This window comes from Bombus terrestris, chromosome 8, assembly GCF_910591885.1.
Source record: "Bombus terrestris chromosome 8, iyBomTerr1.2, whole genome shotgun sequence".
In the NCBI taxonomy this organism is placed as follows: domain Eukaryota; kingdom Metazoa; phylum Arthropoda; class Insecta; order Hymenoptera; family Apidae; genus Bombus; species Bombus terrestris.
This window is the reverse complement of record NC_063276.1, coordinates 541,586-557,343: the sequence shown is the minus strand read 5'-3', so window position 1 is coordinate 557,343 and position 15,758 is coordinate 541,586. Positions and strand designations below refer to the sequence as shown.

The 15,758-nt window shown below is 41.6% G+C and overlaps 2 protein-coding genes across 15 annotated transcripts in view; both read right to left on the bottom strand.

Annotated features, from left to right (window-relative positions):
* Positions 1–6,468, bottom strand: part of LOC100652239 (transcriptional activator protein Pur-beta) — a 28,775-nt gene extending 22,307 nt beyond the window's left edge. For 2 of the 5 annotated variants that reach the window (XM_012310841.3, XM_012310842.3), the window contains exons 1-3: positions 4,627–4,737; positions 4,407–4,452; positions 3,516–3,566 (exon numbers count right to left, since the gene is read on the bottom strand). In XM_012310841.3, the coding sequence (XP_012166231.2) occupies positions 3,516–3,566; positions 4,407–4,452; positions 4,627–4,722 (193 nt within the window). In that variant the 5' untranslated portion in view covers positions 4,723–4,737. Of the gene's footprint in view, positions 1–1,487; positions 2,412–3,515; positions 3,567–4,281; positions 4,304–4,406; positions 4,453–4,626; positions 4,738–6,002 lie in introns of those variants that run through there. The other 3 variants (XM_012310843.3, XM_012310845.3, XM_020864275.2) reach the window with 3 other exon arrangements.
* A 643-nt stretch (positions 6,469–7,111) lies between these two features.
* The window catches only part of LOC100650602, a 52,919-nt gene continuing 44,272 nt past the window's right edge, over positions 7,112–15,758 (bottom strand). For all 10 annotated transcript variants that reach the window (XM_048408022.1, XM_048408021.1, XM_048408017.1 and 7 more), the window contains 2 exons: positions 12,711–12,838; positions 7,112–12,197 (listed from right to left, as the gene is read on the bottom strand). In XM_048408022.1, the coding sequence (XP_048263979.1) occupies positions 9,615–12,197; positions 12,711–12,838 (2,711 nt within the window). In that variant the 3' untranslated portion in view covers positions 7,112–9,614. The remainder of the gene's footprint in view (positions 12,198–12,710; positions 12,839–15,758) is intronic.

Sequence of the window (15,758 nt, the reverse complement as noted above, 5' to 3'; positions counted from 1 at the left end):
GTAAGTTTATAGATTGATACCATGTATAAGGTTATAATGATTGTATAACTGACTGGTGATCAACTTATGCATCACATTAAATTTCCTACGAAAACCGTATGAACAAACTTGACAATATTAAAAGATGTCATGTTTATCGTTTGAACTCGACTATTTTCTCTGTTCAAAGTCTCACTGCAGTCGATCTAAAACGTCATAATATATTCGAACAGAATCGAGGAGCAAACTCATTGACGTAGCAAGCAATAATTAGGTCCAGATTTCAATGAACCTCGGGAGCTGGCGCGAATATGAGGTTAGATCGGACTCGATTTCCAATTTCGCCGACTTATCTACGAATCGACGAGTTTCTATGGTGCGAAACGAATTGTGCACGCGTTCCAGCGTGAAACACGCTGGCTACGGAACCGTTTGATTTCGTTACAATATTCGTCGGAACGAGTGACGAAAGCGCCAATGGATTTCTGCGAATTCCGCGTTCGTCTGTTTCTCACGGTCGGTAAATTATCTTCGTGGGAGACACGGCGGCCGATAAAGACCAAGATTCGTCAAGTTGCACATAATTTTCTAATCTCTAAAAAAATAAAAAGATATTAAATATTTTTCGTTTTTTCTTTTTGTCACATTTTTTCTCCTAAGATTCCAAGTATCATTTTGTAAAGCATGCAAATAATAGCTTCGCCAACTTCAAGTATTGAGCGAAGGGCGCGAGTTTTTTATTTCGTCCGGGCCCGCTATTTTTAATCACAGGTTTCTTAACATTTAGCACGGTTACTGAATCATCGAGCAAATATTTCAGTAGCGTATACACACGCGACGCATCGTTCGCGTTCCAACTCCTAGAGCCTTTTTTCCTTCTAGTCGGAGCTAAAATGCCAACGTTTAAGAAAACAAGGCTTGTCTCGTCTCGTGTCAGGTCTTGCGTCACCCAACCTAACCTAGACACACGTACAAAATTCCTAGGGATGTTTTCAGAGTAGACACTACGGTTAAATTAGAGAATTAAGTTTCGCGATTTTTATCACGTTTACTACGGGTTTGAAATCTTAAATTTGAGTAAATTATGCATGTTTTTAATAATGTAAAGTTTTATAATATTATATAGGGATGGAATAACGATGAATCGAGTTGAATATACTGTAAGATGAACAAATTATAAGAGATATTTAACCTCGGTGTTAAGAAGAAACATATTTAAAATATTTTTAAATTACTTACTAAGACATATTTAAACTAATATCTACAATACTCGATCCAATTTTAAAATTCGATCAAAATAGTATAATCTACAGGCCTGATTTTAAAAATCGTAAATGTGCTATTTGATTAAAAGTCAGAAACATTAAAAAATTAATGATTTGTTCTTATATAAGCTGCACTGATTGTAAATTATATTAACAACAATAGACGGTCAATTTCATTTAGTAATTCTGACAAATGGTATGGCTACGAATCTCAAACTATCAAGATTATTGAGTAACAGCTACCTTCAGGGCACCAGTACTGTATTTTGCCCATAGTGTCGCCCCAACCATTCACTGCATTTTGTTGAGCATCGCCCTGCGAAATTTCTAAGATTTCTCCCATTGTGCCAATTATTGAAACACTTGTGAAGAAAGTACAAGATATCCTATTCCCGCTACGTCAACAAATTATACTGCAAAACCTTCGTATAATCATCTTTGTAAATTCACCCAAAACTGACGTGACATCCTTTCAAAGGATTTTAATGAAACCACTTAACAAGCACCAAGTTCAATGTACTGTTAAAATCAAGGGCAGTGGTGAAGTTGAAACCTCACAAAACTTTCACATTAATCACTTTTTTACGCGATAGAAACAAAAATACAAGATAAACATTCGTCCGAAAGTAGCAGTACGGACCACTTTGAAAAACTGTTACACGTTCACCGATGCAATAAAACACTCGCGAGGCTTGTTCGAGAAAATCAGTCACAGATTTCACGCGTGTCGCGGCCAACTCGATTGATCGCACGAGTGACTCGTAGTCGGTCGACCGATCGCGAACTCGCGCTATCTTCACGGTACAACGGACTTCAAGCCGGCTTTACCGCTAGAAGATTAAAGCAGGATTTCCAATCGCTGTCGGAGAAGACGGTTTGACGAATGAAACACCGTGTGCATAGTCAGTTCGAAACTTTCACAACCACTCATAGACATCGCGACCAGAAACCAGAGGGACGAACGAAATAAAGAAAAAGAAGCGTTGCGAAGAGAAATCGCCGAGGCAATGTGTCATAACGAGAACGGGGTGAAAAAACTATCAACGTAACAATGCCGTCATCTCGCGATGACGCATCGCTTTTGTCTGATTGATTGTCGTCGTCATCGCGATTCCTCGCACTCAATACCACATAGATCGTTGCACGACCACGCGAAACATGATGTTTAGCAGGGAACTGGACAACAGAGCAATGATATTCAAGGAACAACGACAACGCGTCGTCGAACGCGAAATCGTACACGAATGACGTGCCGGTCATTCATGGAGCCCGCCGTCATGCTGATGGAATGCGCACATCATGATGGTGAAATCGTGGCGACCAATCGGCGTTCACCTCGCACCGGCTTCTGCGTTCGCGAACTACGCGCGCCACGTGACTTCACCGCTCGACCACGTGACAGCGTTGCACCTCCCACCACCAGCCTCAGCTCCACGACATGATCGCGTGACGTCACGACCAGCTGACTGCGCTAGTACGGTTCCCTACTCCTCTTACTCGTCCTGCTGCCTGCTACTGCTGCTACTTCTCTACTCCTTCTCTTTCTCCTCGACTTCCATTTTTCGATGAATCCGTTTCCGAACGGTCCGAAATTGACGCGATGCAACGCGACTCTCTATCGTCCACCGAAAATAGACACGGAAGGCGGTTTCGATGCGATGCCGACGATTTTCGAGGAGTTCGAAAATCATGGAAGCACAGGTGTTAAACGAGAATCGTTCGAAGGAGATTCTAAAAAGAAATCTGCAATTTTGAGTGTAGATAGCGCAGGAAAAGACTAAAAAAAAGTCTCTGTGATATGTTTGCTGACTTGTCGCAATTATTTTAAGATTTCTATGGTATCGGACAAATTGTAAATGTAACGAATATTTGTGGCAAGTCGGAGATATTTGGCAAGACGATATTTCTCAGTCAAGAAATAAAACATGGCCATGTTCCGCCGAGAAGATTAATGTTTATCTTTATGTTTAAATTTACGTTAAGATTTATGACCCTAGTCTTCTGGTATCACTCGATAAATTCGGGGTCAATATTGTTAACTAAAATATTAGCGAAATTGGTTACATAATTTTTCAAGGATATTGTTCGATTCGTATTAGAATTACATAATCGTAAATATAGATCATAAATGTTAACGAGACTGTTTCGCAGGTAGTAAAAATAACATAAATTATCACTCAGAAAAAAGTCTCTAACATTCTTTGATTGTAATAAGAAATATCTTTTCTGTCTTTGTGTATATTTCTGACTTTTATATTTTTGTTTACTCACCAGGGTCGAAGTCAGCCCCCCCAGCATCCATGCTACCTGGATTTCCATATCCTAAAAGATAAAAATTATCATCGTTGATAACAGCCACAAACGAAACTATTACTAGAGTAACATTTGCATAAAATAAATTCAATAAAATATGTTCTCATTATCAACCATAGATACCAAAAATATACGCTTTACAAATTGCAGAACGTACACTAGATAGCGTTTACATCGTAATAACCTATTCGATGCAGCCCGTTCTGTAATTCTAACGGATAATCCGAATTACACATTGAATGTCTATCTTAAATCGCATGAATGTAGCTCATCGAAACGTAATAACGCATTAGTACCGGAACGCACCAAAATCACAACAAACTTAACTTAACCAAACTTCACGCTACATTAATAAAACAAATGGAATATGAAAGCAGGTCGACGCCGTATTCGCGACATTTTGAAATCTTACATCTGGGAGACCAAAATGAGAAACATAACCATGAATCATATTGATACATTTGATGAAAATCCGGATTATTCGCAATTTTCTATGCGCACCATGAATGATACTATTTAATTTCAATTGGAAATAATATTGTTTAGTAGTATTACAAAAAAAAAAATATATATATACACATATATAGGGATTTTACTATTTATCATCACTATTCACTAAAATCAAGGTTAGAATGGCATCATTGACGGAAAGCAGTCAATGACGGAAACATTACTGCCGTAACACTATTTAATTATTGACAAACATTCATACCGTCTCACGTACCGTCCATGAAAACATTATATAATTTTACACGGTATCAACAACGATTACATCGATCAAGTTTACTGCCTTTTCGAAACTACGCGTGTATATATGCTCCATTTCAACAAGTATACTTATAAGAGCACCTGTGTCGAGATACATGTCCAAATATTGATTGACGCCCCGTGTTACCTATGGAATATTTGTATTTTGTAATCAGTGTTTGTTCAGACGTGGGATGCAACACGCTTAATTTCGATTCTCGCTGGAATATCGACAACCAAGCGATGATCGAGGTATGCATCGGTCGAGCATTTTTCGATTATAATCGAATTACTCCCATCACTAGTCGAGATAGATACACACCGTGGCCGTTCCGTTTCGAGGCCAAGAGCCAGCTACTTCTGGGGTGGGGATGCGCTTATGGCACGTGTGAAATTTACGCGAATCGTGGCTAGACATGGTTCCTTCGCTTTGCGTGTGCGCGTCTGTCAACGCGCGCGCGCGTACCATGTGCGTGTACGTGTATGTGTGTGTGTGTGTACGTGCGCGCGTGTGTGATGGTTAGCTTTCCTGGTGTAACGCTGCGTGTGTCGCATACGTGTGTGCCAGATAGAGGGATCAGCGAGTTACATCACGCGTGTTCACCCGGGACTATTCCGGTTGTCTGGCCGAGCGCGGTCAGGGTGCCTGTCACACAGAATTGACACAACAGAGGACGGTTCGTCGTGAGCGCGACTTTCAAAGAAACACCAGGGAGAAACAACTGTCGTGATACACGGAAAGCAATACACGAGCCGCTTTTTAGTCACATTGATCAACTCCATAAATCGAGAAGCACAGAAAAGCGATAATATTGCAAACATTGTTTTTGAAAATTCATTCAGACTTTACTACTATTCGTGTTATATTATACATAAAATAAATTTATGAAAGCAGTTTATGGGTTTTTTGAGAAATTGGATATTGGTTCTCATCCAAGTAAGAAAATTATGGAATTTCTAAAAAATGGAGTTGACCATTTTGGCTGTCGAGAGGCTCGCATATCGGAAGTTGCGAATGTTCAACTCATGAGGGCCGCGGACGTGGAAGAAAAAGAGGAAGAGAGGAAAGAAACAGAAAAGGAGAAAAAAGAGGAGAGAAAAAATTAAAAGCACGGAGCAGAGAGAGAGAGGGGGGGGGGAGAGAGAGAGAGAGAGAGAGAAGAGGGAATATGTGTATACGCATAAACGTATACGCATACGTGTGTTCATACGATGGAAAGAGAGAAACATAGCGAAAAGGAGAGAGAGAAATAGCGAGGGTACGGGGCGCGAGGTAAAGAGGGAGCCAGAGGGAAAGAGAGAGTAAGCCGAAGGAGGAAAGAGGACAGGGTTTGTCTCTCGGCCGATACGCGACCGGCCATCTTGAATCCTGGGTATCGTTGAAAAATAGCAATTCTTTTCGGCGGTTGACAGAACGCCACGAGGGCTGAAAGGAACGATCGGACGTAAACGAGTCCGCGATGCTCGGAGACCGTGCGCGAAGTAACGGATCAGGTCAACCGCGACCCGGAGGTCGTTGCGTTTGCTCATGGAAAAGAGACGGTCCTGGTAACCGGAGGCGCAGCACACGGTGCTACAGGCACGGAAAGATGTCGATGGTCGCGCACATTTGCAACACGTTATTAGAAAATCGTGACCGATACGGAACATGTTAAACACTCGTGCACTCAGGATCGTACGATCCTTCTTCACCCTTACTTTGCGGTTGATCGTCCAGACTTTCCCGGTCAGACATTGCTCTTTAACGCGGTCTCTCTCTCTTCGGTTCCACGCGTCGTCCCTCGACGTCTCGGCAACAGGCCCCAAGACGACCAAAAATCCCCGACACTGTCCGTGGCGCGACCCCGATATATCACCACTAACCAGCCAGCTCACCAACCCAGCACACCACTTACGAATTTTTCACTTCTTCACACACCACGGTCCGACCGCCGACCGACCGTCCGTCCACGGCACCAGTCGTCACCACCACCACCACACGCTCGCTCGCTCGCTCTACACCGTTCCACGCTCGCTGGCCCGACTCGCGCTCGCCCTCGCTCGCTCGCTTCTTCGTCTTTCACTCTCGCCTCCACCTCCGAACCCCGTCGCGGTGCGAGAGAGTGAGATACCGCTACACTTACTCTATGCGAACGCACACACTCCTGACATTTCGTCGTGTAACCTGCGCGTGTCCATCTATATAAGACTGTTTCATAGCCACGGCACAATCCGTTATATCTCTCTCTCTTTGATTAACGACAACTTTACTCTGTCTCGCTCTTTCCCTCCTTCGCTCTTTTTAGCGGTTCCTATCGCGTTATCTTTGTTTAACCAACTGCGCGACCTACTCGTGCGAGCGAATGGTGGCAGCACTCGCTCGTATCTCGCTTCACGTCGTATCGTATCGCGTTTATGTCCATCTTGCGTTCGAGCTATCGAACTAACCTGGTGGCGCTACTGTCAATTGACTTTTAGTTGATTGGTTTGTTACGCGCATGCGGAATTGGACATTATTTTTTGAAATTAAATATTCCGTTTGCGTGAAGTAAAAGTCATTTTTATACATATTTATATAACTGTTGTATATAAAAATATAGTACACTTCGAGTTTATATAAATCTTGTTTTTTAATATATTTTAGCGTACTGATGTAAGCTGCCTTCGTTGAAATAAGCTGTGTATAAGCAACGTATATGTATACCATGAAATTCTATCTCATCCCTTAAGAATACATCGTATTTAAATTACAGTAATCGTCTTACAAAAATATATCTTTCCTTACATTAAACATACGATCACGTGTGGTGAATCAAAAATGCCGGAAGTTAATTGAAACATTTTATTCATTATTTTTTAAGCGAAAACAAACAGCAAAATTCAAGTACATTTGTTCCTTACACGTTTGCTTTAATTCGCCTAAAATGTAAGTATGCGATAACATGTCTCGTGTAAGATGCAATGTTAATGCTTTCATGCTTATGAATGTATGCACATCAGTTGTAAATACTTGATGAACATGTTAATTGATGTATGAAAAAATCAATATATCCGTTTTGTATGCATGCCTAGATAAAACGATCATCATCATCATCATCAGCATCATCGTAATTATTATGGAACTTAACAACAGCTCCGCATCGTCATTTTACGATTTCACGAAATTTTATCTGTTACATAAATCACTCGATAGCCGTTACTCTCTCATCGAAGAGAATACTGTGAAATGCTTACAAAAATGATAGCCGCGGAATAAGGCACACAATTGATGCAACGCGTATTTAATATAGCGATATATCTATCTTTAAGTGCCACTGGATGTCAATGAATTTCTATCAGTGTATGGATCGTCCTGGATATTGTGTTTACGTATATAATGCCTATGGAATCTAAAGCTTCGCAGGAACTATTGTGCCTATATTGCTGTTGTGATAATAGTTTTATTATTATTATTATCAGTATTATTAATAATTAATATTATTATTATCATACTTGGTGTTACTAATAATGACTGGATGATGAGTAGTTTTGTATATACAGGTATCTTATGATATGGGGTGTGTGTGTGTGTGTTTGTGTATGTATATATATATATATATATATATATATATATATATATATATATATATGTATGTATATATATATATATATAAATGATTTTTTTTTTCACGAACCACGTCTATCGGACAACTTACATAATATGCAAACTGAGGTATTCGATCTACTTGACACAACTCAACTAAAGCATGAACTATGTTGTAACAAGTGCAATTTCTGTACTGTGTATATTCATGGGTACGAGTAAAATCTGTTCTATTTCAAATTCAAAATATCTATTGCGAAACAACGTGCTCCATCTTATATTTCTTTTACCCGTTCAATGAAAACCAATAGAGTTTAATAATCCTTCACGTTAAGTTTATCTATATACATCTTACATTACCTCGTAACAGCTACGGTACAGTTAAATAGCTTCCTTCTTTAACCAATCCATTGCCTCTTGAACAACTATATCCTTTGCCTAGCTCGTTATTACTGTATTCTGTATGACTGTCGTAATATTTACGTAAAGCGTAGCTCGATTACTGAATCGTTCTCCAATTCCCCAAAGGGTAGTACGACTTTTGCTTACTTAGGAATCTTTTGAAATGATCGGTGCACATGATGGTTTTAGAAGCAGCTGTAACTTTCCTATGCAAAAGGCTATTTAAGGCTACGTGGTGCGTGGAACGATATACTAGTGTGCTTCTTTTTCTTTTTGTTAAGTTTTCGTCCTTTAAAACTTACGTTTTAAACTTTACGAAATTAGTTTTGTAAAAAATATGCCTTAGTCATTTTGATGTAATATACTTCGTGTGTGTACGTGTGTGTACGTGTGTGTGCGCGCGCGCGGGTACGTAATATCTATAAAGTATTAGACCGAGAACAGAAACGACAATGTAACGTAGTATGTTTTGAACATATTTCTGTTGTTGGCGTATGTTTGTTTTCTCTATTTCGTATAGTTCAGACTTTACGATTCATTGTATTTTTATACAATCCAAAGCAGCGATTATATTCTTTGAATCTTAATAAGCTCGATTTCTTTTAAACGATATATCATATTGTATAACGAATCTCTTCTCATTTGGTAAAATTTAAAGAACAGAAGAAAATAAGATGAGAAACGAAGAAGAGAATGAACACGAGAAAGAAAGGAAAAGAAGAATATGTGCACCGATTTACGTATTGACGATAATGTCAACAATATCATATGCGTAAGTAATATACGCTCTCTCATGCATATAACATCTCAACGAAAATTATCCATGAAACAGGATTTGCGAGAGCGACCTCTTAAAAGCTATTTACAAAAATGAACAGCGATACGTAGGCTTTTCATTATATTATTATCCGCTGGCTTTGAGCATGCCTCTAACTTTCAACAAACTTGCGCACTCGATGTCGATCCACAGGGTTAATTTCCTTTCGTATCTCTTATCTTTCGATAGTTTCCTCGACGCGACTATCGAACGCATATTAATAATAATAATAGTAGTAATAACGATAATGATAATAATAATAATAATAATAATAATAATAATAATAATAATAATAATAATAATAATAATAATAATATTAATATTAATATTAATATTAATGAAAAATATAACGACAGTACGATGGATACACACGTTCTCCGTGAAAACGTGTACGCGATATATGTATATAAATCAGCGAAGAGTACAATGTCAGAGGCTTATGATACTTAGAAGAGGACGGCCTTGACATCGGTACTTTAAAAGTGTCCCTGTGGAGGTTTATGTTTGTAAACGAGGCTGTCAGTAAAAATTATTGAATCTGGCAACAAACCGTCTTGCATGGTATCGGGGTCTCGCCTTCCTGACCGTACAACGTTCGTAATTTGAAAACTTTCGAATCCATTGCCAGAAACGGTGAGTTGCCGGTGTAACAGCTTTCATATACTTCAAAAGCTTCGTCGATAGGCATGTCGCCTTTGTCTTTAACGGGCTCGTTCTGCGCTGGAATCTCTTCCTTCCGCTCAGACATATTTGGCACTGATCTCGACGAAGTTGGCGGATCTGCTTTCAAACTGATCTCCTCTATGCTCGTAGCGCTCTCGCGTGCCAATCGATAGTATTTCTGCACGTAGTCCACGTTAATCTGTTCAACCTCGATGGTATCGTCCTCCGCGGCTTCTCCTTCGCATACTATTCCCTCGCTTTGCAACATTCTCTTGGGAGTTACCAGAGGCTCGATGATCTCAGTTTCCCAGCATTCTAACACGTCAGGCTCTTCTATGCTGTCCAAGGAATCTATTCCGCTACCGCTCTTTTCATCCTCGATGCTGCTGCTCCTCTTTCTCTCTTCCTCTATCTTCCTCTCCGTTGTTTGTTTACCCGTTTCACTCTTGTTAGGGGCTTTGATCGTCGTGACAGTATCGTGACATTTTCGTAGGCTCGGTTCGTACGTGGAACACGTTAACAACTTTCCATCTTCCGAGACTATGATCTCTCCTTTTTCGAAGGTCCTCACGTTCATCGTGTCCTCGACAATCCCATCGTCGTCCTCGACAATCCCATCGTCGTCCTCGTCATCCACATCCTCTGTATGTCGAATCTTCGTATCGATATTATTGGAGGGATTCCGCGCGTGCGGCTTCCCTTGTCTTTTCGTTCGCCTTGCATTGACTCTCTTCGAGTCTATCCGAGAACTTGAAGCAACCCTCACACCCGCAACGCTATCCTTCTCAGTAAATTCGCAAATATCGTCAACAACATTCTGTTGCTGTTGTTTAGCCAGATTTTTCCTCCTAGCGATGTTCGCCAAGTCCTCCTGTTGGCCGCAAGAATCTGACGAGGACACCATCTCGTGGTCCACTTTGCCAATCACCACGTGCCTTGCCACTCGTCTCCGTTCCTCCGACCTTCTCTTCGCGTCCTTCTTCCTTCTCGAAGCACAACTGTTGTTGCTACCATCCGGCTGCTGTTGCTCTTGTCCACTCTTGATGTTACCGAGCCCTGCGAATTCCCCGCAGATAGCTGTGCGCGACAATGCCGTATCGTCCGCACCGCTACTAGCAGATAGTGCAAGTATGGGGTTGCTTTGCAAGTTTTTTGACGGCTCTTGGTCCATATCGTCCTCGTCCTCCTCGCAGTCCATCGAAATGGCCGACGCAATGAACAAATCTGGCGACTTCTCTTTACGTAGCCACTCCGTCACCGCCTGCGTGATCGGATAATCGGATAGTTGCGTCTGGCTCTCGAAACCAGAGTCTTCGTTCGTCGTCTCGATAGTCTCCTTATTTACGAGATTGCGTACCGTGGTCTTTGTCGCAAACTTACTCGATATCTGATCCACTTTCGTCGCTTTCTTATCACGAGATTCGAACTGGCAGTCTAGCTTCGTATCGTTCGACAGATCGATCTTTTGCACGTTCTCAGTCAGATCGTGTATCTTCCTTTCGTTCTCTGCTGGCGGCGTGATGCTGTTTAAGTCCGGACCAGGTGTCGGTTCCCTCACGAACTTGCTACCCTTCGCGCTGTACTTTCTCTTGGATAGACTAGTCGACGACGATGATTTGCTGCTCGATAAAGATTCGTGATTCTGATCCTCGCGAAACGTCGCATTCTCCACGCTCTTCGGCGTGATCGATCCGGATCTCGTCATTTCGTCGTCAAATACAGGAGACAACGGCCTCGACGTGGTCATCGATGCGTTCTTGCTGCTCGAGTCGGAGTCCAGGTTTCCGTTCGTCAAGGTCTCTCCGTTCATTTCGTTGCTCGGTCGTTCGCATAGCTCGTTGGCACTCGGACAATCGTTATTCGCCGCTTCGGTAATGCTTGGCAGTTTGTCGACGTCAGTCGCTTCGTTCGCGACCTCGTCTGTCGAAAGAGCTGTCTCCTCGTCCCCGGGGAGGCAGTTGGTCAGTCTATTCGATTCGTTATCTGAACCGATAAACGTATCTAGCGACTTCGATCGACTGTCTTCTAACGAAGTTGACGTCGGTTCTAGTTGCTGGTCAGACTTGCCGTTATCAGACAAATCGTCGTTTTGGTTCTTCGAGTCGTCCGATATGACACCGTTGCATACCGCGTTCGACTCGTTGTCTACCAAGTTAGCATCCGACGATAACGCGCTCGGTTGATTTATCGTCGAGCTGATCTCGGACGTAGGTGTGTTGTTGGCGGATGGTGAAACGATGGGTAGCGGGGTACGTGGTTCAACGGTACGTCGCAGCTGAAACTCCTGACACTCGGGGTTCAGCGGCCGATTGCTGGTCGTGGTCGTGGTCGTGGTCGTGACCGTGGCCGTGGCCGTTGTTGAACACACTGTCCAGGACAGTTCGGAAGACGGTAGGCCGGTATCACACTCGGAACTGTACTCTCCTTCCTCCTCGTCTTCCGTGTTACCCTGTATTTTCACAACAATTTTTCCATTAGTTTTTAATAAACGAAAATCAATTTAAAGACGTGCTACGTTATTACAAATTTTTTATCAAGCGTACATTCCCAACGAACAGTCGTGTCTTGTTTCATTGCGGTGAAACGAAATTTCAAAAACGAACTTTCGTCTAACGCGAATAACGCAAAACGATCTTCTCTCTATGTCTATGGTTGACGGGAACAGCGCGCATCTTTGCGCTAATTATATCGCGAACCACGATCTGCTCTTTATTTCACACGTAGCAGATATATTTCATAACTCGACCAAGTCTTTCCGCTCTTAGCCCTTGAAACCTTCCTTCGATAGGTTTGACGTTCTCCCGATACAGGACTAAATTATTTTTGGTTGCGACGACTTTCAAGTAGAAACGCAATATAGTACACAACTAGCGAAACCGCGTCAGCCTGTATATTCGTAACAATTTTCTATAAAACTTTGTACTGAATCTAAAAAATCTGTCCAACTGCCTCATCCACTCACCGTAGCAAATCTTCTCTGTCTCCTTCTCTTTTTTTTCTTCTTTCGCTTGGCACAGGCCGCTGTCATGGCCGCTGACATGGTCGCAAAGTCCGTGGTTCTGATCATTAGCCCGCTCTGTACCGTTACACCTTGGACAACAGAAATATCACGAATTAAAACTCTTTCATACACCAGCAAGCATCGTTCGTCGGTTAAAAGTTGGACGAAACGTGTGTCTTTCTAAGACTTTTGCCCCTAAGAACTCCAGCCGAAGATCAACAGGTGGAGAACTCGAGGATAAAGTGGTTACTAACGCGTGTCGAAGGGCGCGAGTATCGAACTTGGCTTCTCCATCGCTTCCACGTCCTTTCGTTTTCCGCGTGGACAAGCCCCACGGCGGAACCGAGCAACGGTTATTTTAAACCGCATCTATTTGAGACGCAACGATGGTCAGGTCCCTTTGCCAAAGTCGAGAGATCTCGCGATGCTCCATAGCGGGCGACGATGCTGTAGAAAAGCGGAAAACAAACGAAAATTCGCATTATCGTCTTTTATTCTGCTAGATAAACTGCGGATTCTTCTGCAATCGTAATAAATTGAAATATACAAGAACGTATATAGAATGCGCGGCATGACACAGATTTGTTAACTCCGCGAAACAAAAACTAGAGAAAATTCCTGAAATTGATCAGTAATGAAACGTTATTAGTAATGAAGAATAGATATAAGAAGAAACAAGGATAATATAAATTTTCACATTTTTCTATCGCATCGTCCCACTCTGCACCCCACGCGCGATCCAATCACGGACAAACATCGGTGGCTGGTGGTACAGGGTTGTGCCATCCCTTTCGCGACGATTAGACGGTTCTCTTACGGGTCAATTGCGATATACGTGTAATGTCTGTTTGTCACGTGCAACGTGCGAAGCAGCGTGTCGATGCAGGCGATGATTTAACGAGATAACGATGACGAAAGCGAGATACATTACGGTGAGAGAAGACGCGGATAACGAGAATCGTGACGATTAGGAAAACGTAATATATGCAAGAGAACACACACATACGAGCGTGTTAGAGAGTCTTGGGCTTTAGCTACGATCGCCGGATCATCGACGCGGACATTGCGACTATTTTCGTGGGCCACGATACGCACACGCGGTCGATCGCGTCACGCGACTGACTTACGCGGACGCTGTCCAAGCTTCTTAAGCAGCTTTCTCTATTTTCGTGGCAGCGAGAACTCGGCACATGCACGCAATGTCGTATCGTTCACTCGCCAACCAAACGTACGGTGGCTACGAAAAGTATCGCTACGGTGTTTTATTTATTATAACGTTTAATTGGACTAACAAATCGGTCTAATTGATCAAGTACAAATATATCGTTTAAATCTCGTATCATCTGTAAACGCAACTTTTGCGCGTTACAACAAAAATGCCATACTTTGGAAACGAAACTGGTTAAAAAGTGCTTGATCGTGAAATAGGGATACGTGCCAATACTTTTTGTAGTCGTAATGGAATGTAAATACGATCGCATGGTCTTTCCTCGATCTATTCATATTGACGTGAACGTAGATATGGCAATTGAAACTAAAAGGAAATCTTCTTCGTCCGTTAAATATCGTAATAAGTATTTTACTTTCGATATTTCACGTTTTTACGTATTACGCGTTTTCTGTTAGTTTCTGTACTTTTATATTACCTACAAATACATAAACGTCCGTACCTCAAGTTTTCTATCATTCTTCGACTTAATATGGAGATTTGGAAGTTAGCTTTATCCGTAATTGTAAAAGTAAATACGCCTGTAATTCTTCGTCGAATTCCAAATTTACTCGCTATCGTGATTTGAATTTGAAGGAATATGTAAATGACAATTTAATAAATACGTAGATATATCTGCTATATTGGTCAATAGAATATAATGTAAATATATCGATTTAATCGAATTGATAATTTAATCGATTAATTTGTTAAACGAGTAATAACTCGATGATTGGTATTTATCGCATCGATCGATGAGCGGTTTCTCAACTATTACGGATACGTAAAGTACGAATCGCATAGATTTTTCAATATTTTGTAGACGAATAACGTGGCATGCATAAATATACGCGTATATAACAGTATAGGAGAAAGCAGCTATTCTAGAGAAGAATAATTAATTGGAACGATAATTTCTTTTCGTTTTTTCTATACCGCAGTTTCGATAGCGGTATAATTGCTATCGTAATAAAGCTTGGCCAGCTTTCATTCGGATTCATCGACGACCACCGTGTGCACTTTGTCGTATCGCTTTCGATCGATTCGTATTTGTTTGAAAATATTTTTACAAGCCCATTACCATTATCGGTCAGATGATTTCTATAAACTCTGTTCCACTAGATTACCATCGAAAGGGTATAAAAAGCTCGATTCTTGGACAGCGATGTTATCACCGTATTTCCGCGATCGTATCTAAAGAGTAGCGGCTCTCTTTGCGAATTATTACCTTTTACCTTGAATGTGGTAGAGGCACGGCGGTAATAAAACAGCAATGATGCCGATGGACGGGACAGCAGTCATGAATCTGGCTATATCCCTTTCTCCTGGCCGCGCATCCAACCGACACTGTTCTCGTTTAACATTAGAAACAGGAACAATCAAACGTACTAACGCCTAAGCCGAGGCATCGCGGGGAAGGAGCAACCGGGTATACAAAACACCGACTTATCGTTCGATAGTCGTGATCTTTCTTTCCTCTCGTGTTACACGTTGCTTATTTATATATGCTTTTAGCTTTTCGCTGTTTGCTTTTTGCTTTTTGCTCTTTGCTCTTTGCTTTTTGATTTGACTTCTCTCTCTCTTGTGACAGTGACGATTGAGTTGCGCAATGCACTTCCGACGTTTAAACGTTTGCACAATTTGAGGATTAAACGCGTTAGACGGTAAATCTCTCGTTGAAAATTGAGTCAAAAAGGTGGCGGAGTATGAATCTTTGTTCGAGAGAATCGATTAACGCGTTAAACGGATCTCAATGATGGAATAAAAATACGATAGAAATTAATCAGTTATAAAGCGTAGCG